Raw genomic sequence first — 26,748 nt, 5'->3', positions numbered from 1 at the left:
TGCTTGTGTACTGGGTTCTTGGAAATTATGTTGTATTTCCTCATGATTCCCATGTTTATGGGAAGAATATGATTGTGAATCTAACCTACAACATTTCAATGCCAATGGCTGTTTATACTTTTATTAAAGAATTGAAGGTGGATAACTTCCTTAGTACAAACTCTAAAAGAGGACTTTTCTTTTTTAATGAGGGGTCTGGGCATCTGAATCCAGGTATTAAGGCTTGCACAGCAAGTGCTTTATTCACTGAGCCATCTCCCCAACCCTCAAAGGAGATTACTCTTGGATGATTTATGGTTTCTGTTGGTAGTATTATGTTATTACCAGCTTTTCACATTTGTTTAGATAATAGATAGTGGAACATCTTGTAATTATCCTGGATTTCCTCCAGTAACATTTAAAAATATTTATTTGTTTGTTTATTTATTTGAGAAAGGCAAATAGAGAGAATGGGTTCTCCAAGGCCTCTAGCCACTGCAAACGAACTACAGATGCACACACCACATTATGCATCTGATTTACATGGGTACTGGGGAATTGAACTAGGTCCTTAGTCTTTGTAGGCAAATGCCTTGACCATTAAGTTGCCCAAGCCCAGGCTGTCCTGGAATTAATTCACTTTGTAGTCTCAAGCTGGAATTCACTTTGTAGTCTCAGGCTGGCCTCCAACTCACAGCGATCTTCCTACCTCTGCCTCCCAAGTGCTGGGATTAAAGGTGTGTGCCACCACATCCAGCTCAGTTACCTTTTTTTTAGTAGGCATACTCTTAGTTGTGGATGTTATGGGAGTGAGGGATTAAGAAATAAGGAAACAGGGCTTGTATTCTATTGTTCAGAGTATAGATTTAGTTTTCAGCCTGTGCTTGTCGCTTCTGTCCTTTACTGGGTCCAGAGTCACATCCCCTAGAAACAAAGTACAGGATATGTGGTATCCATGTCTGGTAGGTTGTTTGGAGAGTACGGTTGGTAGGCCAAGAGTGGACCTGATAACTGCCTTATTCAGCCAGTTCTATATATATTTCTTAACATTTATTTATTTATTAGCCAGATGTGGTGGCACATGCCTTTAATCCCAGTACTTGGGAGTCAGGGGTAAGAGCATCACTCTGAGTTTGAGGTCACCCTGAGACTACATAGTGAATTCCAGGACAGACTGAGCTAGAGTGAGACCCTACCTTGAAAAACCAAAACCAAAACCAAAAAAAAAAAAAAAAAAAAAAAAAAAGTATTTATTTATTTGAGAGGGAGAGAGAAGGAAAGAGAGAGAATAGACACACCAGGGCCTCTATCCACTGCAAACAAACTCCAGACACATGCACCACCTTGTACATCTGGCTTACATGGGTACTGGGGAATTGAACCTTGATCTGTAGGCTTCATAGGCAAGGCTTTATTCGCTACGCCATTTCTCTCTCCAGCCCATCCAGTCCTATATTTAGCTCTGTTCCTTAACTCTACCTTCTCAACTATATGGAACTTCCACTTCCTGAGCTGTTCTGGGGTGTATAGGTTAGGATTGTCTTGCTTCTTGTTGGTGTAGTACTCTGAAGGTTTTTGAAATTTTCTCTTTTGACCACTAAGTCTGTTTATTACTCTGCTGTTTTTAAAAATGTATTGAAACCTATTGCCTTCTGCTTTCTCCTTTTCCTTCATTTTATTCTTGCAGCTCTGTACTTTTAAAAATTCCTGCATTATCATTTTAGTGGGGCTTTGAGAGGGAAAGGAGATAAATATGTCTGGTCAATTTGTTACATATATTTTGTTTTGTTTTACATGGTAGGGTCTCACTGTAGCCCAGGCTGACCTGGAACTTACCCTGTTGTGCCAGACTTGCCTCAAACTTACAGCAGTCCTTCCTCTGCTTCCAGAGTACTGGGATTAAAGGGGTAGGCCACCATGCTCGTGTTCCTTCAATCTCTGGCTAACTTAAAACAGAGTTGAGCACTGATATTGGTATTACTTAGATGGGTAGGAGACACTTTAAAACATGTTTGAAAGGGCTAGAGAGATGACTCAGTGGTTAAAGGCACTTACCTACCAAGCCTGATGGCTGAGGTTTGATACCCTGGTACCCACATAAAGCCAGATGCATGCATCTGGAATTTGTTTACAGTTGTAGGAGGTCCTGGCACACCCATACTTACTCTCTGTTATCCTCTTTCTCTGTTTCAAATAAAGAAACAAATAATATGGTCAGCATGGGCTAGAGGGAGACCCTACCTAGAAAAACAAAATTTTTTAAAATAAATAAATAATATTAAAAAGACATAGTTGAGGCACTGGAAGTGATATCTTGTAGAGCATGTGTCTAGCATATGCAAGACTCTACTGGTTCAATCCTCAGTCCAAAAGGATTTGTGGGCTGGAGATGTAGCTCAGTAGAAGAATGTAAGGCCCTGGCTTGACCCTGTTACCCAAACCAAAAATGAATATGCAGAATTTGTTGAGGTGTTGGAACCTTTAAGAGTATGGCCTACTAGAAGATGATTGATTAGGCCACGGGTTCATGGGATGTAGGCTAGTTCTTATGAGTGCGTTGTTATACAGAGACCAAGGCTTGGTCTCCTTGGTCTCTAGCTTCCTATCTCACCATGTGATCTTCTCAATTCACATGTGCTCCTACATGATAGCAGCTGCCATGCTTCACTGTAGGCATATGGTCTTCATCAGAGTTGAGCAGATGCCAATGCCATGCCCTTGCATTTCCAGAACTGTGAGTTAAATATATTCTTAGTTCTTAGCCTCAGGTACTTTGTAATAGAAACAAAAAATATAGTGCTGCCTGAGAAACTACACTGTGGCAGAATGGATTGCTGTTTTATAGATCCTTTTTCCCTCTTCTATAGTCAAACACCTTTAACATTGGGATGCCATACCAGTTGCTAATGTTTTAGTTTCTGAATGGTACATAAAATAATGGTGCATCTTAACAATAGTGTTTTAGATTTGAGAAAATAAATAGTACACTATTAATACAAATATCAATAATTTGAAATGTTTATAGGAGACATTTATCTTAAGACAGTACCTACTTATTGAAGATTTGTAACATTTATTGATTTATTTACTTATTTTGGTTTTTTGAGGTAGGGTCTCACTCTAGCCCATGCTGGCCTGGAATTCACTGTGTAGTCTCAGGCTGGCCTCTAAATCACAGTTATTCTCCCACCACTGCCTCTGGAGTGCTAGGATTGAAGGATTAAAGGCGCATGCCACCATTATCAGTGGGTCTGACCCAAGGCTAAGAAAATTTTTTAAAAAATATTTCATTTTTATTTATTTATTTGACAGAGAAAGAGAGAATGGCTGCACTAGAGCCTTCAGCTACTGCAGATGAACTCCAGACGCGTGCCCCCCTTTTGCAATTGGCTAACATATGTCCTGGGGAATTGAACCTGGGTCCTTCGGCTTTGTAAGCAAATGCCTTAACCGCTAAGCCATCCCTCCAGCCCTTAGACAGTGTTTCATAGGCATAAAGGAAATGACATTTTAGAATCAAGTCCCTTTTTGTATTCTTTCATTTTATCTGAAATGACAGACTTTTTCTAAGAACAGCAGTTGGATATGTTATGTGATAAATATTATAGTTGAGCAAAATATAGCATATTTCACCAAGCTGGACAGCTTTATTTATTTGTTTATTTATTTTATTTTGGTTTTTCAAGGTAGGGTTTCGCTCTAGCCCAGGCTGACCTGCAATACACTATGTAGTCTTGAACTCATGGTGATCCTCCTACTTCTGCCTCCTGAGTGCTGGGATTAAAGACATGCACTACCACACCCTGCTACAGCTTTATATGTTTTGGTGGCCTAGAAGCCAAAGATATAAAGAAATTTCTTCCTCTCCTCTCCTCCCCTCCCCACCCCTCTCCTCTTTTCTCTCTCTCTCTCTCTCTTTTTTTTTGAGGTAGGGTCTCACTCTAGCACAGGTTGACTTGGAATTCACTATGTAGTCTCAGGCTGGCCTCTGACTCATGGTGATTCTCCTACCTCTCCTTCCTAAGTGCTGGGATTAAAGGCGTGTGCTACCATGCCCAGCTTTGAGAAATTTTCTTGTATTTAGATAATGAAAAGGTTTGACTTTTATAGAAAAAGATAATGAAAATTGAGATAAATGAGAAAGGATTTTGCAATTTGATATTTCATAAAATTGGAGATGCTGTAAAATGTTTTAATATCATATTATATATTATATATATTTTATATGTTATATAGTTAACTGTAACACTGATAATTCTGCAGTTTATAAACATTTTGAACTCCTGCTGTGTTTAATGCTATGAATCATAAAAGTTGAAGTGGGGGGCAAAGAAGATGTTTCAGTAGTTAAAGGTGGTTCTTTACAAAGCCTACTGGCCTAGATTTGATTCCCCAGCATCCACATAAAGCCAGATGCAAGGTGGCCAATGCCCTGAAGTTCATTTGCAGTGGCAAGAAGCAAGTAGTGCATGCATGCACACTTACATACACAAATAAATAAAATTTTAAAAAAAATTGAGGTAGGCTGGGTGTGGTGGCGCACGCCTTTAAACTCAGCACTCGGGAGGCAATGGTAGGAGTACTTCTGTGAGTTTGAGGCCACCCTGAGACTACATAGTGAATTCCAGGTCAGCCTGGACCAGAGTGAAACCATACCTTGGAAAACAAACAGACAAACAAAAAAAGAAAAAAAATCAAAGTGTTATTGCTTTGTGTCTTCAGAGACTTATAACTGTTATTGGTAATGTATGGTTGAGTCCTATAGATGTCATAAGTAGAAGAGAACATCTTACCAGTTTTATTTTATTGGAATAAGATCCTTAGACAAAGATGTTGATACAGTCTTCAGTCTGATATGCCTACAGGACTTTTCAAGGCCCTTAGTGTAAGTTAAATTACAGTTGTAATAGGCTTTGATGTATAAAAATGTAGTTTTGTCTATTGTTACTAAATAAATAACTTGAAGTTACCAGAGTTTTCCTTTCCATAGTTTTAAATGTTCTTAGGAATAAAATTTTAAGCTAACATTGATCTAGACAAGCCAGAGCTCTTCCTTATGGTCTAATAACTTATTAAATTCTGTGATGTAAAATATTTTAAAAATCTAGCTTTGATGTATTAATTTTTGCTATGTGACAAGTTGCTGCAAAACTTAGTGAGAAATAACCATTTCTTGTCTCATAGTTGTTTTCCTTAATATTTATTTAAGAGGGAGAGACAGAAAGAGGCAGAGAGTATGGGCACACCAGGGCCTCCTGCCACCACAATCTCCAGATACATGTGCCACTTTATGCCACATGACTTTATGTGGGTAGTGGGGAATCAAACCAGCCATCAGGCTTTGGAACCAAGTGCTTTTAATTGCTGAGCCATCTCTCCAGCCCTCATATAGTTTCTTTCTGGCAAGCATTTGGGAACAGTTTAACCTAGGTAGTTTTGGCTTATGGTATTTTGTGAAGTTGTAGTCAAGATGCTAACTGGGGCTTGGTTGTCTGAAGGCTTGTCAGGTTGGAGAATCCAGCTTGCTCAGATGGCTTGCAAATTTGTGCTAGCACTTTCAAGAGGCTTCATTTCTTTACCATTTACAGTGCTGTGTAGGTTTTTTTTTTCTTCCTTTTATAGCTGGCTTTCTCCAGAGTGGGTGATAAAAGAGAGAACAAGATGAAAACCACAATATGTTTTATGATCTAGCCTTGGAGCTTATACTGTCATTTCTGCAATCTTCAACTGATTATACAGGTTAGCTCTCTGTAGTATTTCAGAGGCTAGTTACCAGGCCTCATACAAGTCCAGTGGTATAAAAAAATTTAGATTTATCAAATCAATTTAGAGAAATAAGATCTCACTTCAAATATCAGGCTATTTGTTATCTTTCTCAGAGAAACATGGATTGTAAAATGAATGATACCTGGCAATTTTGGGCAAATTGTTTTCATAGACCTTTCTGAGTTGCAGGTCTCAGTTGGTAAAATGGGAATCAAATGCCTCAAAGAGTTATATGCTTCTGTTAAAGTAGTGAGCTTAAAATATTCATAATATTTAATAGTAGGCATTTAGTAAATAATAACTGTCATTTTTATTATTGTGATGCTTAATCTTCACTGTCAAGTTGACTGGATTTGGATTCACCAAGGAGATAAACTTCTGGACCTGTTAGTAAGGGTGTTCCCACAAAGGTAGGTCCACCCTGTATATTGGAGGTACCATCTGATGGATTGAGGTCTTAGAGCACATCAAAAGAGATAAAAGAGGAAGCTAGCTGAGCAACAGCATTCATCACCAATTTCTTTCTTTTTTCTTTTTTTCATCACCACTTTCTGCTTCTTGACTATGGGTACAATGTGAACTGCTACCACATACTTCACCCACAATGCCTTTCTGCTATATGGACTGTACCCTCAAACTGTAAGCCAAATAAATTCTCTCTTTGGTTGCTTTGGGCAGGTATTTTACCACAACAGTGAGATGAAGTTCATAGAATTATTGACTAGTATTTGTGGTTACTGTGTCTTTCACTGATACATGTTGACAATGGAGCTGCTGGAGCTACTTTTGTTTTCCCAGATAGGGTCTCACTCTAGTCTCACCAGCCCAGGCTGACCTGGAATTCACTACATAGTCTTAGGCTGGCCTCCAACTCACAGCGGTCCTCCTAGCTCTGCCTCCCAAGTGCTGGGATTAAAGGCATGAGCCACTATGCCCGGTCTACTCTGATGTTTTTTTTTTTTTAACATGCCAGGGCCTCTAGCCACTGCAAATGAACTCTGGACACCTGCACTCTGTGCATCTGGCTTTATATGAGTACTGGGAAATTGAACCTGGATCGTTAGGCTTTGCAGGGGAGCACCTTAATCACTGAGCCATCACTCCAGTCCCTTGATGTCTTTATTATTTTGAGTTAGGGTCTCACTCTAGCCCAGGCTGACCTGGAATTCACTATGTAGTCTCAGGCTGGCCTCGAACTCACAATAATCCTCCTATCTCTGCCTTCTGAGTGCTGGGATTAAAGGTGTGCGCCACCACACCTGGTTTTTATTTTATATTTTTGCTCTCCTCCATCATCTGTGATGAGCTGCTGATGGGCCCAGTATAGTGCAGGTAATGACACTGAGATTAGGCATAAATGCAACAGCTACTTCATGTCATGAGACATTGCAAAGCACTTTTCCCCATTATCTGGCTCATGCATTCTTTCTGTACCGTTGTCCAGTGTTCACTGAGTCTGGAGGGTATGGTAGAGATGTCTCATTTAGAGCTGTGGATGTGTTAGTCACTCATTCTCAGCACTTGGGTACTGGGGAATCGAACCTGGGTCCTTTGGCTTCGCAGGTATCACTTTGTGCATTTGCCTTTATTTTGGTACTAGGAAATCAAACCCATGGTATCAGGCTTTACAAGCAAGTGGCTTTAACTGCTGAGCCATCTCTCCAGTCCTCTAAATAGCTCTTGATAGCTTTTAATATTTCTTTCTTCTTGAAATGCTTTCCCTCAAAGATGTTTTTCCTTAAATTATGGCAGAATACCCACAACATAAAATTATCATCTTAACCATTTTTGGTGGTATAGTGGTAGTAAGTACATTCATCTTGTCCTGGAACTGCCACTGCTGTCCATATGCATAACTCTCTTCATATTGTCAAACAGAAATTCTGTCCCAATTAAACAACTTCCCATTTTCATTTCCCTTCAGCTCCTGGCAACCATTACTCTGTTTTCTGACTTTATGATATAGACTACTCTTAAGTACCTCATGTAAGTGAAGTTAAACAATATTGATCTTTTTGTGACTGACTTATTTTAGTTACTAGAATGTCCTCAAGTTTTATTCATGTTGTAGCAAAATGCAGAATTTTCATTTTGATTATTTTTATATATTTTTATTTACTTGCAAGGAGACAGACAGAGTAGAGGGATATGAACATGAGAATGAGTGAGTCAGGGCTTCCATCTACTGCAAATGAACTTCAGATGCATGTGCCACTTTGTGCTTCTGGCTTTACATGGGCATGGGACATTGAATCCAAGGCCTACAGGCTTTGCAAGCAAGTGCTTTTAACCACTGAGCCATTTCTTCAGCCTAGAAGTTTGAGGTAGAGTCTCATTCTAGCTCAGGGTGGCCTCGAACTCATGGTGATCATCCTACCTCTGCCTCCCAAGTGCTGGGATTAAAGGCATGCACCACTACTACACTTGGCTCAGAATTTCCATTATTTATTTATTTGTTTTTCTTTCAAGGTTTTAAAATTTTTATTTATTTATTTGAGAGAGAGAGAGAGAAAGAGAAAGATAGAATGGGTGCACCAGGGCCTTCAGCCACTGCATACAAACTCCAGACACATGCACCACTTTGTGCATCTGATTATGTGGGTCCTGGGGAATTGGAATTTCCATTTTTTAATGGATGGATGACATTCCATTATATTTACATAGCACATTTTGTTTGATTGTTGTTAGATGTTTGGGTTGTTTCTGGATTATAGCTATTGTGGTAAGGGTATTGTGAACATGAGTGTACAAGTATCTTAAATTTTTAGATTTTTATTTGTAAGAAGAAAGAGGGAGAGTATAAGAGAGAAAGAGGGAGCAAGAACGAGAATGAATGAGAATGGGTGAACCATGGCTTCTTGCTGCTACAAAAGCACTTCAGACTTATGTGCTACCTTGTGCTTCTGGCTTTATGTAGGTACTGGGGAATTGAACCTGGACTGGCAGGCTTTGTAAGCACACACCTTTAACTGCTGAGCCATCTCCCCCCCTTACAAATGTCTTTTTTAGACTTTGTTTTCATTTCTTTTGGTATATACCCAGAAGTACAATTGCTGCATCATATTCAGTTTTAAAAAATATTTTATTATTTATATTTATTTATTTGAGAGAAAGAGAGAGAATGGGCATGCCATGGCCTCCAACCACTGCAATGAACTCCAGATGCATGTGTCACCTTGTGCATCTGGCTTACGTGGGTACTAGGGAATCGAGCCTTGAGCCGGTGGCCTAAGGCTTCACAGGCAAGCGCTTAACTGCTAAGCCATCTCTCCAGCCCTCCTTTTTATTTTCAGGTCTTAATATTTTATTTATTTAATTCATTTATTCATTAATGTTCTTAATATTTTTAAAAATTTAATTTATTAGTTTTCTTTTCAGCAAATACAGGCAGTTTGGTACCTTTGTTTAGGTTCATCCATGATCTACCCCCTCCCAGTGGACCCTCCTTGTTGATGTAAATGGGTCGTGCATTGTGGAGTTAGTCCACAGTTATTGGTGCGATAAATGTCTCTGCATATCATGACCCAACATGTGACTCTGACATTCTTTCTGCCCCCTCTTCTGCAAAATTTCCCTGAGCCATGTTGGGTTCATTTTTGGTATGCTTCAGTGCTGAGGTGTTGGGGGCCTCTGAGGCTCTGGCTCTCTGATTTGGGAGGAGTTGATTTTTCTCTGTGTTGGTCTCCTTCCCCTTTGTGCTGGTATCTGGTTCATCAGGAAAACAGCACCCTTGCTTATTTTGCCAATTTTCTTTAGTTTCATTTGGGCCCCTTTTGAGGTATGTTGGGGCAGCTCTGTCCTTAGGATCTGCATCTATTTGAAAAAGAGAAGCAGATTCTCCAACTGAGAGTAAGTTAGCACCTGTAAAATTGAGATAACACTTACTTTTTTGATAGAGAGTTTAATAAGTGTAGGCCCTCTTGTACCCCATGATTAATGGTAGCTTGATATTGGAGAGTGGGCTTATGTTTGGATATGGTTCGGCTAACTGATCCCCTCAGTGGTACGAGACCCATAGCTGGAGCTGGGAAACAAGCCCTCCTTTTTTTTGAGGTCGGATCTCGTAGTTCAGGCTGTCCTAGAATTCGCTATGTAGTCTCAGGGCAGCATTCGAACTTACAGTGATCCTCCTACCTCTGCCTCCCAAGTACTGGAATTAAATAAAGGCTTGCACCACCATGCCTGGCTTTTGGTTTATCTTTTTAAAAAATATTTTATTTTTATTTATTTATTTGAGAGAGAGAGAGAGACAGAAATAGGCAAGTTGAGAGAGAAAATGGGCGTGCCAGGGCCTCTAGCCACTGCAAGCAAACTCCAGATGTGTGTGGCATCATGTGCATCTGGGTTATGTGGGTCCTGGGGAGTCAAACTTGGGTCCTTTGGCTTTGCAGGTAAGCACCTTAACTGCTAAGCCGTCTCTCCAGTCCCTGGTTTGTCATTTGATAGCAGCCATCCTAATGGCTGTGAGGTGGTATCTTATTGTGGTTTTGTTTTGAAATTCCCTCATGATAAATGATGTTGAACTTTTTTCATATGATTATTAGTTATTTATCTTGGGAGAAATATCTTCTTATATCCTTCACTTCTATTTGAATCAGGTTATGTTTTTCTTTCTTTCTGTGTATGTGGGAGTAAAATTAAGTGTGAAGAGAGTAGAAGAGGAAGGCAGGCAGGCAGGAAGAAAGGCAGAAAGGAAGGCAGGCAGAGAGTTTGAGGAGTCCTTTATTCTCTGTTTTAGATATGACTCCCTTAGTAGCTATATAATTTATGAATATTTTTTCTCTCATTCACTAGGCTACATATTTCATTTGGGTGAGAATGCTTTGTTGTTCTGTGGGGCCCTGCTAGGGATCAAGCTAGGAGGTCTTCATACATGCTAGGCAAACACCCTACACATCCAGCTCATTGTGAGGATTTTTGCATGAGTTTGCATTAGAGATACTAATCTGTGATGTTCTTTTCTTGAAGTTTTTTTCTGGGGGAGGTGCTTTGGTCAAAATAATACTGGCCTTATAGAATGATCTGGGAATTGTTCTTTCATCTTCATTTTTTTTTTTTAATTGAGGATAGTGTTCTTAGTGGTGGAATTTATTAGTAAGCTAATCAGGTCCAGGACTTCTGTGATTATTGGCTTAGTCTTCTTATTTATTATTGATCTATTCAGATTTTCTGTTTCTTCATGATTTGATTTTGGTAGGTTTTATGCTTCTATCAGTTGACTTCATCTAGTTATCCAATTTGTTGGTACTGCTGTCTATAATCCTTTTATTGTAGGACCAATAGTAATGTTCCCACTTTCACTTATGATTTTGCTGAATTGAGTCTTTTTAAGAAATCCACTTAGCTAAAGATTTGTTAATTTTATTGATCAAGTCAAACAGGCAGCATTTGTTTTCATTGATTTTTTTTTTTCTGTTTTTCTATTCCATTTCACTTAATTACTATAACTATTCTATCTTATTTCCATTGGATTCATGGTTTTCCTTGTTCTAGTTTCTCAAGTTGTAATGTGAGGTTATTGGTGTGAGGACCTTTTTTTTTTTTTTTTTGAGGTAGGGTCTCGCTGTAGCCCAGGCTGACCTGGAATTTACTATGTAGTCGCAGGGTGACCTTGAACTCATGGCAATCCTCCTACTTCCACCTCCCAAGTGCTGGGATTAAAGGTGTGTGCCACCATGCCTGGCTGATGTGAGAACCTTCTTAATGTTCATAGTTACAGATGCCCCATTGCTTTCACTGTGTTCTTCAGTTTGAGTGCGTTCTCTCGTTTCCTGTGGGGTTTCTTGTTTGACCCATGGGTTGTTTAATTTCAACAATTTTCTGAAGTTTTCAGTTCTATTATTTAAATTACTTTTATTTATTTATTTGAGAGTGACAGACAGAGAAAGAAAGAGGCAGATAGAGAGAATGGGCGTACCAGGGCTCCCAGTCCCTGCAAACGAACTCCAGACATGTGCACCCCCTTGTGCATCTGGCTAACGTGGGTCCTGGGGAATTGAGCCTTGAACCAGGGTCTTTAGGCTTCACAGGCAAGAGCTTAACCGCTAAGCTATCTCTCTAGCCCCACAGTTCTATTTTTTTTCAATAATTTATTGTTATTATTTATTTGAGAGGGTAAGAGGCAAAGAAAAAGAGAATGGTCATACCAGGGCATCCAGCCACTGCAAATAAACTCCAGATGCATGTGCCACCTTGTGCATCTGGCTTATGTGGATACTGGGGAATTGAACCAAGGTCCTTTGGCTTTGCAGGCAAGTGCCTTAACCACTAGGCAATCTCTCCAGCCCTGCAGTTCGTTTGTTCTTTCTTTCTTTCTTTCTTTTTTTTTTTTTTTTTTTGAGGTAGTATCTCATTCTAGCCCAAGCTAACCTGGAATTCATTCTGTATTCTCAGGGTGGCCTCGAACTCACAGCAGTCCTCCTACCTTCGCCTCCCAGAGTGCGATTTAAAGGCTTGTGCCACCATGCCTGGATATTGTAGTTCTATTTTTGTTACTTATTTTTTACTTCATTATATTGTAATCAGAGATTAAAAAAATATTTATTTATTTGAGTGAGAAAGAGGGAAAGAAAGATAGATAGATGATTGATTGATTGATTGATTGATAGATAGATAGATGGATAGAGAAAATGGGTATGCCAGGGCCTCCAGCCACTGCAAACAAACTCCTGACACATGAGGCACTTGTGTATCTGGCTTACGTGGGTCCTGGTTAATTGAGCCAAGGTCCTTTGGCTTTGCAGGCAAGCGCCTTAACTGCTAAGCCATCTCTCTAGCTCTAATCAGAAGCTTTTTTTCCTTCAAGTTAGGTTTTCACTTTAGTCCACGCTGACCTGGAATTCACTATGTAGTCTCAGGGTGGCCTCGAAATCACAGTGGTCCTTCTACCTCTGCCTCCTGAGTGCTGGGATTAAAGGTGTGCAGCACCATGCCTGGCAGAATCAGAGATGTTTTAAAAAATATTTTCTTTATTTATGAGAGAGGGAGGGAGAATGGGCACGCCAGAGCCTGTAGCTACTGCAAAGAAACTCCAGATGCATACACCCCTTTGTACTTATGTGGGTACTGGGGAATTGAACTGGAGTCCTTAGGCTTCACAAGCAAGCACCTTAACCACTTTGCCACCTCTCCAGCCCAAAGATTTTTTTGTTTTGTTTTTTTGAGGTAGGGTCTCACTCTAGCCCAGGCTGATGTGGAATTCACTATGGAGTATCAGGGTGGCCTCTAACTCACAGCAATCCTCTTACCTCTGCCTCCCAAGTGCTGAGATTAAAGGCATGCATCAACATGACCAGCCCAAAGATTTTTTTAAATATATATTTTTAATTTTTATTTATTTATTAGAATCAGAGAGAGAGTAAGAATGGGTATGCCAGGGCTTCTAGCCACTGCAAACGAGTTCCAGATGCATGTGCCCCTTTGTGCATCTGCCTAACATGGGTCCTGGGGAATTGAACCTGGGTCTTTTGGCTTTGTAGGCAAGAGCCTTAACCTCTAAGCCATCCCTCCAGCCCCCAAAGATGTTTTGTATACTATTTATATTTTAAAATGTATTGAGACTGAGGCATAGCATAAGCTATCTTCCCTGAGCTTGTAACAGGAATGTGTATGCTTTTGTCATTGGGAAGTGTTTTGTTATGCCTGTTAGTTAGATCTATGTTTTTTTTTTTGTCCTCCTTTATCTGTTTTATTTTTTTTATTTTTCGAGGTAGGGTCTTACTTTAGTCCAGGCTGACCTGTAACTCACTATGCAGTCTCAGGGTGGCCTTGAACTCACAGCGACCCACCTACGTCTGCCTCTCGAGTGCTAGAATTAAAGGCATGTGCCACCCCCCTCAAAGGCCAGTCTTAAATTTATGGCGTGCGCCACCACGCCCGGCTATTTTCCTTGTTTTTAACTTTGGTTGTCTGTCCATTATTGCTGTAATGTTTTGTTTTTCGAGGTTGGGTCTCATCCTAGCCTAGGCTGACCTGAAAATCACTGTAGTGTAGTCTTAGGGTGGCCTTGAACTTGCGGCGATCCTCCTACCTCTGCCTGCTGAGTGCTGGGATTAACTACATAGTGAATTCCAGGTCAGCCTGGGCCAGAAGTGAGACCCTACTTCAAAAAACAAACAAACAGGTTTGATATTGTATATATGTAAGTACAATGATTGTAATGGGGAGGTAATATGATGGAGAATGGAATTTCAAAGGGGAAAGTGTGGGGGTGGGGAGGGAGGGAATTATCATGGGATTTTTTTTACAATCATGGAAAATGTTAATAAAAATTAAAAAAAAAAAGGTGTGTGCCATCATGCTCAGCTCAAGATTTGTAATTTTTTTGTTATTATTTTAGTTTTGATTACTGTAGGCTTTCTGTGCCAAGGAGCCCATGTAAAACTTGAGTTCTTAGGACATTTTTGAGATTGTGCCTTCCCCTGGGCATGCACAGTCATTTTTAAATTTTTCCTATATTTGCCTTTGCTTTTGAATTATACGTATATATGTGGGGAACGGGATGCTGGCCCTGTAAATCCCTTGGCAGTCACTTCAGCCTGAAGGACCTGTAGTAATGGTGGCAGACCTCTTTGTCTCTACCTCTGTGATTAAAAGCAGGAAGGAGTGAGTGCTAAGAGTACAGATCCCTGATATTTTGAGGACAGGATTTCTTTTGTCCATGTTTGCTCCTGCAAACCTTAGACAGGCTCATCCAAAGACATGTACACAGTTGCCTGCTACAAGGGCTGGAGGTGAGGGATAAGCAGTTGCCCCTATGTTGTGCTAAGAATCAAAATTGATTGAGATTAACTCCAAGTTACTGTCAAAGCCTTCAGTAGATTACAGAGTTCCAAAATAGCTACAGCAGACATATTCTGCCAGTGAAGGTGTTATCTAGGTAGGCAGACAGATTCCTAGGCTTTCTTGCCCCATCATCTGTGCAGAATCACCTCTTGCCCCTTTTTAAACCAATGAGTGGATAAAGAAAATTTAATATGAATAAAATTTTATACTTTTCAGGGAAATGGATGGAACTAGAGACATCATATTAGCAAAATAAGTCATGTTAAAAAATAAATATGGTATGATTTCCCTCATTCATGGATCCTAGATTATATATAAATAAACATAATTGCAAATGTGCATATGAAAGTAGAAGCAAGATGCAAGATATGTATAATGAAACAAGATCCACTAATTGGAATTATACAAAAAGGCATAGGGTGAATATGGTCAAGTACCTGATAAATTTTTACGAAATTATGTTTTAAAAATCTTATCACCATGTACAATGAATATATGTCAATAAAACTTATATTAAAATTTCCATGGAAGAGTATTGACTGACCCTATCGTGTGCACATTTTATACAATAACCACAGCTATTGCAAGTGCAATGGCCATGTCATGCCCACACTACAGAGTTCCACAGCACTCCTTCCCATCCTCCACCTCTTGAATTCTTTCCAATCCTCCTCCAATGTTCCCTTAGCCTTGGAGGGGATGATACAGATGTCTCATGTAGTGCTGAGCACTAAGTAGTCACATTTTCACAGCAGTGTTTTGAAATTTCCCAGTAGTTATTACCAACTGCAAAAAGAAGCTACTCTCAGGCTGGAGAGATGGCTTAGCGGTTAAGCGCTTGCCTGTGAAGCCTAAGGACCCTGGTTCAAGGCTCGATTCCCCAGGACCCACGTTAGCCAGATGCACAAGGGTGCACGTGCATCTGGAGCTCGTTAGCAGTGGCTGGAAGCCCTGGAGTGCCCATTCTATCTCTCTCTCTCTTTTTCCCTCGTCTCTGTTGCTTTCAAAGAAATAAATAAAAAAAGAGGCTACTCTCACCAAAGATGTGTGATAGTTTGAATATAAAATGTGCCCCCATTCCGCATGTTTGTGATTAATCTCATACTTGATCCCCAGCTGATGGGAGCCTTTGGGAGATGGAGCCTTGCTGGAGGAGGTGTGTCATTGGGGGGTGGATCTTGGGATTTTATAATCAAGCTCCACTTACCAGTGCTGGTGAGATCACTCTTAATGCTTCTTCCTTGATGTTATTTGATGATGTGAGACAGCTTCCTACTCTCACCATGTTTTCCTCGCCAAAAATAAACCCTTTCTTTCCATAAGCTTTTTCTGACTGGGGGATTTTATCCTACTACTATCAAGAATTTAACTGCTACAATAGGCTTAAACATAAATATTTAGAGGGCAGTTTGATGAGCCCAACATATCTATTTAGCCAAAAAGCAGTAGTAACTTCCCTCCTAGGCCTATCACTTCCCCAGCCGGAGGTTTTTGACTTGTTTTTCAGTACCTAAGATGACACTTGTGGAGCAGGCCTCATGTCAATTCAGAGAGCAGTTGGTTACCTTCACAATATCCTTCTGAGAAATTTCATTCACTGATGTATTTTCAAACCATTTTTCTATGGGTATGTGTGCTAGCCAGCAGGGATGTACCTTCTAAATTACAGTTCTCTGTTTTTTTTGTTGTTGTTGTTTTGTTTTCTCTTCTAACCATTTTAGTTGTCCTATGAATAATTGAAATGATTTGTCAATTTGGATTCCTCTCTTTTCTTTTCCAGTATTTTCTTTGATGTTTTTCTGGATCTGTATGTTATACTAACCATACTTCTTACCTGGTAAATGACTGTCATTCATAAACAAGAGAAGTTTATTTCTTACCGTCATGTATGGGAATCTATAGTCAAGTTTGATCAGAAGCAGCTCAAAGGACTGATATATCTGGACTCAAAGTCTTAGAAACCTTTAGTTTCCTTAGGTCATGTTTAGTTATTTGTCTAATCATTCCTTTTTGCTTCTTGATCTGTCTCTCTCTCCAATATTTTACCTACTCCACACTTTTTTTTTTTTTTTTTTTTTACTACCAGTACTGGTACCTTGGTGAGAATCTTCAATATGTTTTGTTTATCCTTTTAGTTTAGCATTTAGCACATTGTGTCATAGTCTTGTCTTGGCCTTGGTGAATCTCCCTCCCTCCCTTCTTCCTTCTTTGTTTCTTTCTTTTACTTTCTTTTTCATTTTTTGAGATAGGGTCTTGCTCTAGCCAAGTTGGACCTAGTCTCATGGTAGCCTTGAACTTATTACAGCCATCCTCCTACCTTGGGCTCCTATGTGATTGGATTAAAGGTGTGCACCACCATGCTTGGTCTACTTTGTTGCTTAAAGTCTCCAAAATGCATAGAGTATGTACCAATAACTTTTTTTTTTTTTTCCCCGAGGTAGGGTCTCACTCTAGCCCAGGCTGACCTGGAATTCACTATGTAGTCTCAGGGTGGCCTCAAACTCACAGTGATCCTCCCACCTCTGCCTCCCAAGTGCTGGGATTAAAGGCATGAGCCACCACACCCGGCACATTTTTACTGAAATTTTTCAAGCTGGAGGAATCAGGACAAAGCATGAGCGGTTTAATTTGCCCTGAGTGTTGAAAGATGATAAGATTTGGAAATCACAGAACTGAGGAGATAATTCAGTTGATAAAGTATTTGTTTTGCAAGTATGAAAGCCTGAGTTTGATTTCTAAAACTCACATAAAGCTGCAGGACATGGTGGGTGTGCTTATAATTCCAAGGTGGGGGAAGCATACACAGGCAGATCTCTGAGGCTTACTAGTATGCTAGTCTATCCTAATTGGTGAGCTCTAGGTCAAAGTCCCTGTCTCAGAAGAAGGTAGTCAGTTCTTGAAGGGAATTTAAATCTGTGGTTGTTTCTGTCTCCCACATGGACACACATACACATGAAGCTCCCACCCCCCAAACACTCCAAGTAATAAAAGATGGGAGTGAGGAGAGGGATTCAAAGTGGAGATACAAGAAGAAAGAAAAAAATGGAAGACATTCTGAGGTCCATAAAATGAGTAATAAATTCACTTAGTTTGCAGAATCACGTTTAAAAATGAAAGGCATAACCTCCAGTTTAGAGGATAAGCCAGGAATTTCTAAGATACAGAGTGGACCATTCTTGGTGTCTGAAAGGCCGTTAGAGGAGTATGGACTTTGAGGCTGTGAGGGGTAATTCATGAAAGTTTTTGAGCAGAAGAGTCAGACTTTGGTGTTTTGGGGAGATACTTTGGCAGTACTGTGTAGGATATGCCAGAGGGATAACTGTACTGGGTAAGCCAATGGAGAGTTTGCTGAAGTAGTACAGGTAAAAGGAGAGGAGATAATGAATGTAAAAGAGGCTTTCAAGCTGGTTGTGATGGCTTTAATCCCAGCACTTGTGAGGCAAAGGTAGGAGGATCACCAAAAGTTCAAAGGCTACTCTGAGGCTACTTAGTGAATTCCAGGTCAACGTGAGCTAGAGAAAGACCCTACCTGAACACACCCCCTCCCTTTCAAAATAAAAATAAAAACACAGATATGGACTTGACTGAACCAAATCAGTAAATGCTTATTACCTTCATTAAATCTCTCTGCCAATGAACAGTTCCTGGTATATGATAGATAATTACTAAATGCTTGTTAGAATGAGTGCAATTATGAATCTGTATGATTGGATACTGGTAATGACATTAACAGGAATATAAGACATGATGAAAGTAGGCTTTGGGAAGAAAGTGAATTGAATTTTGAGCATTCTGAATTTGTGCTACCAGTCATGTGGCCAAGGATATAGATTCAGGAGATGTCTGCGTGCAGATAGGAATAGCTACATCAGGCAGTGTCATGGTATATTAGTGCAGAAATTTATAAGTATGAATATTAAATAACATTCCAAATTACTTCTTCCTATTACAAATTATGTACTTATACATTTAATAAATTCAATAAAATTTAATGTAAAAATTTCTGCATGTTGAATTTTTTTCTTTTGAATTGAAATTTTTGAGTCATGAGAGATGTTTTTAAAATACTATAGGTTTTATTTTTTATAGATCTTATTTTTATTTTGAACTTTAATTTTCTGTGGAGCTGGGGACTGCACCAGAGCCTTATGAATTCCGAGCAAGCATTCTGGTACTGAGCTGTACCCCACTAGACTTTAGATGAAGTATGTAGAGAAGGGCCTTAACTTTATTTTATTTTTTTTCTTTTTCTTATTTTTTTAAAATTTTTATTAACAACTTCCATGATTATAAAAAATATCCCATGGTAATACCCTCCTTCCCCCTACTTTCCCCTTTGAAACTCCATTCTCCATCATATCCCCTCCCCACCTCAATCAGTCTTTCTTTTATTTTGATGTCATGATCTTTTCCTTTTCTGATGGTCTTGTGTAGGTAGTGTCAGGTACTGTGAGGTCATAGATATCCAGTTTTGTGTCTGGAGGAGCATGTTGTAAGGAGTCCTACCCTTCCTTTGACTCTTACATTCTTTCCGCCACCTCTTCTGCATTAGAGTCTGAGCCTTGGAAGGTGTAATAGAGATATTGTAGTACTGAGCACTCCTGTCACTTTTTTCCAGCACCATGATGCCTTCTGAGTCATCTCAAGGTCACTGCCATCTGAAAAGAGAAGATTCTCTACAAAAAATGAGAGTAGCGTTAATATTAAGGCTATGAATATTAAGAGAACTGCTTACTGGGCAGTTTGGTAAGCATAGTATATACATTTATCCAGACATCTGCAGACATTACACCCCTAGGGCTCATGACTACCTGTTTTAAGTTTTCAGAATCAGGGATGTATTCTCTCCCATGGAGCAGGCCTCTGGTCCAAATAGAGGGCAGTTGGTTTCCATCATGACAGATGTGCCACTATTGTACCTGTTGGCTCATTTTGCCTGGCTGGCCAAAGGGCCTTAACTTTAAATAGATTATAAGAATTTGTGTAAGTTTTTATTGGCTTTACAGATTATTTCTATCACTCAAAACAAAGCTAAGTTAGTTTATTTCTGTTTTTGGAGAAGTGAAATTTATTTACAACATAGATTCTTTGTATAGGACATGTGAAAATGCTCCTTTTGAGGTTTATAATTTGAGTTACAGAACTGTCTTCCCATTTTAGAATCAAGAATACATCACTGATGTCTAGATTATGAGACAAAGACTGAATGTAACAAACTGGTGTATTATTCACAGAATACATATTATTTCTGGTGAAATATATTTAAAAGGAATTTGAAACTGAAGGTTAGTTGAAGAACATTTCTTGGGTTCCTTATAATAGTATATGGTATATGTACTTTTAAAAACATTTTTTTTGTTTATTTTTATTTATTTATTTGAGAGCAACAGACAGAGAGAGAAAGAGGCAGATAGAGAGAGAGAATGGGCGCGCCAGGGCCTCCAGCCACTGCAAACGAACTCCAGATGCGTGCGCCCCCTTGTGCATCTGGCTAACATTGGACCTGGGGAATCAAGCCTCAAACTGGGATCCTTAGGTTTCACAGGCAAGCACCTAACCACTAAGCCGTCTCTCCAGCCCGGTATAAGTACTTTTAAGAAGAGGGTTAAATGTGGGATGGGATCTAGCTCAGTGGTAAAGCACTTGTTGAGCATGTGCTGAGTAGAGACCTAAGGTTGATTCCCAGCACTCCCACCCCCATAAAAATGCAACAATGAGAAAGAAAGGAAGGTAAGTAGGTGGATTACTAATAGGATTTATTCTAAAGGATTTCTCCCCCCCCCCCTTGGTGTTTTTGAGGCAGGGTCTCACTGTAGCCTAGGCTGATGTAGAACTCACTCTGTAGCTGCAAGCTGGCCTTAAACTCATGGTGATCTTCCAACTAAAGCCTCCTGAGTGTTGTCATTATAGGCACGAGTCACCAGGTCTGACCTAAAAGTTTTTTTTTTTTTTTAATTTTTATGTATTTATTTGACACAGAAAGGTGGTGTGGGGGAGAGAGTGAGAGAGAAAAAGAGAGAATGGGCATGCCCGGGTCTCCAGCCACTGCAAACGAACTCCAGATGCATGCCCTCCCTTGTATATCTGGTTTATGTGGGTCCTGGGGAATTGAAACTGGGTCCTTTGGCTTTGCAGGCAAACACCTTAACTGCTAAGCCATCTCTCCAGCCCCCATTAAAAAAAAAATATTTTATTTATTTATTTGAGAGAGGGAGAATAGGCATGCCAGGGCCTTCAGCCACTGCACATTAACTCCAGATGTATGTGCCTTCCTGTGCATCTGGCTTATGTGGGTACTGGGGAATTGAAACTGGGTCCTTTGGCTTTGCAGGCAAACACCTTAACTGCTAAGCCATCCCTCCAGCCCCCTTTAAAAAAATATTTTTATTTCTAAATGGTTTTTGAGAACAAATATTTCCTGTCTTTCTTCACATGTCTTTTTCTTTTTGTGCTCTGTTGACTTTGAATATTGAGTTGAATAAGAACCACACAAATTATTGATGGTGGTGAAAGGATTTTAAGTATATGTGGCACAAACAGGAAGAAGAGTTCTAGTTTGTGATCTTTTAAAAGATTTCTCTGGCCAGGTATGATGGTACAAACCTTTAATCCCAGCACTTGGGAGCCTGAGGTAGGATGATCACTATGAGCTCAAGGCCAGCCTGGGCTACAGAATAAATTGTAGCTCTGCCTGAGCTAGAGTGAGACCCTGTTGCAAAAACAAATAAACAAACAAAAACCAAGGAGCCCAGCATGGTGGCACACACTTTAATCCCAGCACTGGTGAGACTGAGGTAGAAGGATCTCTGTGAGTTCGAGGCCAACCTGAGACTACATAGTGAATTCCAGGTCAGCCTGGGCTAGAGTGAGACCCTACTCCTCCCTGCCGCCCCCCCCCCCCAAAAAAAAACCTAGAGAGTCACAAAGTCTGTGAACTTACTCTTCTGAGTTTCCATTACAAGGAATCTTGAGAACAGAGTGGAGAATGACAGGTGACAGCCAAGATCACATGGTGGGTGAGAACCTGTCTCCAGAAAAGTTAAGATATTGGGTTTGTGGGCAGATGGTTCAGTGGTTCAAGGTACTTGCTTGCAAAACCTGTTGGCCTGGGTTCAGTTCCCTTGCATCCATGTAAAGTTGAATGCAAAGTGGTGCATGCATGGCAAATGTGCACGCCCCCACATGCAAATAAAAAAAATGTTTAAAGGTTAAGAAATTGGAAAAGATATACAGGTGTGTATGGGTATGTATATGTATGTATATGTCTGCATAGTAAAAACTGTTTGTGCCTACTTTTCCACATTTCCTTTAGTGTTCTAGTATTTATCTCTAGCACTTTTATTCTCATTTTCATAGTCCAGAGGGTTTATGATCTTTCATTCTTTTGTAAGTGCCTTTTAATTTTAAAGTCTATAAATTAGCACTCACCTTAAAGATTAGACAATATTAGATGGATTATTAAAGCTAACTAAAGCATTATACTGTATTCTTCATGTAGGGAATTAGTCATCATTGGATATTGAAAAAGAGTTGTCAGATCAGATTCTTCAATATGGATTTATGATCTCACATAATGCTTTTTTTTTCTTTCTGATAGGCTTTCAAGGATATGCTATATTCAGCTCAGGACCAGGCACCCTCTGTGGAAGGTAAGATGACTTAGCTGCTAGGCTTAGCCACAGTAAACCTCTTTTGATTTTGGTTTTTTGAGGTAGGGTTTTGTTCTAGCCCAGGCTGACCTGGAATTCACTATGTAGTCTCAAGGTGGCCTCGAACTCATGGTGATCCTCCTACCTCAGTGCTGGTACTAAAGACATCTGCCACCATGCCCAGCAATGATACACCTTGTCCTTGGCTCCTTCTGGTCTCTCTCTCAGCTGTCTCTTGGCTATGAGGTAAGCTATGCCCTGCCACACACATACATGGTGCCATGTGCTTTACCGTGGTCCAGAAACAACAGAGCCAGCTGATCATGGTCTTAAACCTCGGAAACAGTCAAAATACGTCTTTCCTTTTTTAAAATGGCTTCTTTTGGATGTTTGTCACAGTGATGAAGAACTGATTAACACCACATTTTAGGTTGTGAATTGTGTTTTAGACAAAGTTCTTTTTCCTTGGATACTCATATATGTGCTTATATCCCAAAGCAATATATATATTAGAATGCTTAAGTGCTTACCAGGTATTCCTTATTTTTACCTAATTCCTTTGTCATTACCTACTCCTCTATATAATCTATTATTTTTGTGTAATTTACATTGGAAAAGTATGACTGAGAAAGTATGACAGTTTCACTTTAATGATGATACACTATGTTGATTTTTAAATAATAGAATAAATGATAAAATTTGTATAACTATTTCCAGAAGAAGAATTGTAAATACTGAATACAAGACAGTAGAATAGAATTAATCTTTTAAATGTAGAGGGGAAACATACATGTTGAGCCCTTGGAGCCAAAATTTTTATCTGTTTTTTTGGTTTTCTGAGGTAGGGTCTCTCTCTAGCCTAAGCTAACCTGGAATTTACTATGTAGCCCCAGCATGGCCTGAAACACACATTGATCCTCCTACCTCTGCCTTCTGAATACTGGGACTAAAGGTACACGCTACCATGCCTGGCTGGAGTCAAACTTTTATGGAGGGATATTCTGGGTTTGAGGAAATTTTGGAAAATAATGCTAAATATCTTTTTTTTTTTTTTTTTTGGTTTTTTTTGTTTTTTGTTTTTCTAGATAGGGTCTCAATCTAGCCCAGGCTGACCTGGAATTCACTATGTCATCTCAGGATGGCCTCAAACTCAAGGCGATCCTTCTACCTCTGCTTCCCAAGTGGTGGGATTAAAGAAATGTGCCACCATATCTAGCTCTAAGATTTTTTTATTGGTATGAAAGCAGAACTACCTTTTAAAAAATATTTTAAAAAATACTTTATTTTAGCCAGGCGTGGTGGTGCATGCCACCACACCTAGCTCTAAGATTTTTTATTGGTATGAAAGCAGAACTACCTTTTAAAAATATTTTAAAAAATACTTTATTTTAGCCAGGCGTGGTGGTGCATGGCTTTAATCCCAGCACTTGGGAGGCAGAGGTAGGAGGATCGCCTTGAGTTCAAGGCCACCCTGAGACGACATAGTGAATTCCAGGTCAGCCTGGGCTAGAGTGAGACCCTACCTCAATATATATATACTTACTTACTCACATATATACATACATACATACATTCACTCATTCATTCATTCATATATATACTTACTTACTCACATATATACATACATACATTCATTCATTCATTCATTCATCCATCCATCCATCCATTCATTGCTGGGGAAACTGTTAACTTAGGTACATAAATTTTATATATTATATTATAATCTATTTTAGGATTACTGTAGATTTCAACTTTATTTTGCCATCTTTAAAAAAATGTAATATGCTTTATTTTTCTTTGTGGTTGAAAATACTTTTAACCTCATTGTTAAAAATTTATTGGCAGTTCTAATTGAAAGGAACTTCAAAGATCATTTTGCATAACTTTTGTTTTGGATTTGTATGATCTGAGGTCAAGTTAAATTTTCATGGCTTAGCAGTGACAGTCAGGATTACTGTGTGTCAACAAAAAAGGTTAAGTTTACACTAAACATGAAAAGACTGTTTTTGTTCAGTACTAAGGACTGAAATAAGGATGAATGGCAGGTAAGTGCTCTATCACTGAACTATATCCCAACCCTCACCACCACCTTAAAAAAAAAAACTATAGGACAAGATCATACTAAATTAGTTGTTTAGGCTGGCTTTGAACTCAATCTGTGCTTGAAATTATGATCTTTCTGACTAAAAAAAACTTCAAAAATACATTACTGTCGTAAATGTTATTATCATTATTATTATTTTGGGTTTTTTGAGGTAGGGTCTCACTTTAGCCCAGGCTGACCTGGAATTCACCATGTAATCTCAGGATGGCCTCAAACTCACAGTGATCCTCTTACCTTTGCCTCCCAAGTGCTAGGATTAAAGGTATGTGTCACCATGCACAGCTCTGTTATTTTTTATTTTATTGTATTGTATTTATTTATATTAGTAGAAAAGGGGAGAAAGGCAGATGGAGAGAGGGAAAATGGGCATGCCACCTTGTGCATCTAGCTTACATGGATATTAGGGAATTGAACCTGGGTACTTAGGCTTCATAGGCAAGTGCCTTAACTGCTAAGCACTCTCTCCAGCCCATAAAAAGACTTTTTAATCTTATTTTTTTTCTAGGTAGGGTCTCACTCACTTTATTTATTTGAGAGAGAGAATAGGTGTGTCAGGGCCTCTAGCCACTGAAAATGAACTTCAAATGCATGTGCCACCTTGTGTATCTGGCTTTCATGGGTACTGGGAAATTGAGCCTGGGTCCTTTGGCTTTGCAGGTAAGTGCTTTGACTGCTAAGTCATCACTCCAGCCCCCCCCAAAAGAAAAAAATTAAAAAATTTAAACAAACATTTATTTATTTGAGAGAGAAAGAGGCAGAGAGAGAGAGAGAAAGAGAGAGAAAGAATGGGAAAGCCAGGGCCTCCAGCCACTGCAAATGAACTCCAGATGCATGCACCCCCTTGTGCATCTGGCTTATGTGGGTCCTGGAGAGTTGAACTGGGATCATTTGGCTTTGCAGGCAAACCAGTAAGCCAACTCTTCAGTCCCCAAAAGAAATTTTTAAAAATTGGTTTTTACCTTTCCCTGCAAGTGATACATGAATAAAATTTTCAACTGGGCATTTCCTTTTGTCTGTATTTTTGAAAGGTTTAAGAGTTTTTAAAAGTATTACTTTGACTACTAGACTATTTTTAACTGCTTGTGGGGGAAAAGCTAGTAATTGTACTTTCAATAAGTTTCTTTATACTAAGTGTTTTTTTTTTAATTGTTATTCCATGTAGTTCATTCCCAGAAATGCTGGGAAAGGCTTATAGAATTAGATGTAACATGTTAAGTAACACTAAGTAGTAGTTTAGAAAAAGAAAAAATGAGATGAGATAGAGCTCAAGTAAATTTAATATATAGAATAGATATGATAAGGTTCTGGAAGATGAAAAAGCAGGCAAAAATTGAGGAAATCTAAATTATGGATTTGGATTAATAACATCACCATTGAATTTTGGATTATTAGTTGTGATAAGTGTGTTTTACTTATGTAATATGTTTATGAAAGGGGAAGCCAGGGTGGAGGTTATATGAGAACTTTGTACTATCTTTGTCACTTCAGTAAATTTAAAACTATTCTGAGTCTACTTAAAAAAATAGATACCATAAGGCTTTATACAGTTGCCAAAAGCTAAATGTAAGTCTAGCTCTGAGTTTCCTAGAGTTCAGAGGATAGAGAAGGAGCGCATGATTTCAAAGTGTACATGAGGTGGATTTATGCCAGCACCTCAGGGAAGGTCACCTTCCACTAAACAGAGATCCAAGACCCATTCTTCCTGTGGACTTGAGGAGTATTTGGTTTGTGTGGTGGATAGCATCTCCAACAATCAGTTCCCCCAAAGGCAGGACAATATGTTTTATCAGGCTGATTTTACCTTCTGTATAGGCACCTTGTTTGCTGGGCTCTAGTCATATTCCTTTCCTTTCTTTGTTGACATCCAGCCAGGCTTGCTCTCACGTTAGAACTTTGCTTTCTCTGTCTTGAGAATTGTTAGATCATCCCATAGCCATGACCTTCAAGAAAACTTCTGGATACCCAACTTAATGTAGCACTCATTCATATTACTTCATTCTATTTTTTTTCTTTCTTTGCATCACATCGTCTGGTATTGTGTGTGTTTGTGTGTGTTGTAAGACAGGATTTCAATATATTGACCAGGTGGGCCTGAACTCATAGTCCTGCACCTCTGCTATGATTTCAGATATGGGCCAACTTGCACAGTTAATTTCTTAAGTTGACTTAATTCTTTGGACTGTATCTTTTGAGACTCTCACATTTTTTAACTGTTTTATATTGAGTATCTAAAATATATATGATTACTGGACATGTTGCCTTCAGTCTCACATGAGGCCAAAGTACAAAATATATGTATGTATGTATGTGTGCATATATATATATATACCCATACATATATATCTATACATATATCTATACATATGTGTGTGTGTATGTATATATATATATATATATATATATATGAAAAAGAAAAAAAAATCTAGTTTGCTTCTATATGTGGCTTTTTATTTTATTATTTTTACT

The 26,748-nt window shown here is 39.1% G+C and overlaps 1 protein-coding gene across 1 annotated transcript in view; it reads left to right on the top strand.

The window, feature by feature from the left end:
- Xpr1 (xenotropic and polytropic retrovirus receptor 1) overlaps positions 1–26,748 on the top strand; it is a 199,099-nt gene that overhangs the window by 21,007 nt on the left and 151,344 nt on the right. Inside the window, exon 2 of the mRNA XM_004658737.3 lies at positions 22,127–22,178. Within this exon, the coding sequence (XP_004658794.1) occupies positions 22,127–22,178 (52 nt within the window). The remainder of the gene's footprint in view (positions 1–22,126; positions 22,179–26,748) is intronic.

Source organism: Jaculus jaculus, chromosome 1 (genome assembly GCF_020740685.1).
Source record: "Jaculus jaculus isolate mJacJac1 chromosome 1, mJacJac1.mat.Y.cur, whole genome shotgun sequence".
In the NCBI taxonomy this organism is placed as follows: domain Eukaryota; kingdom Metazoa; phylum Chordata; class Mammalia; order Rodentia; family Dipodidae; genus Jaculus; species Jaculus jaculus.
The sequence above is the reverse complement of the archived record's forward strand: the minus strand, read 5'-3'. Positions and strand labels throughout refer to the sequence as shown.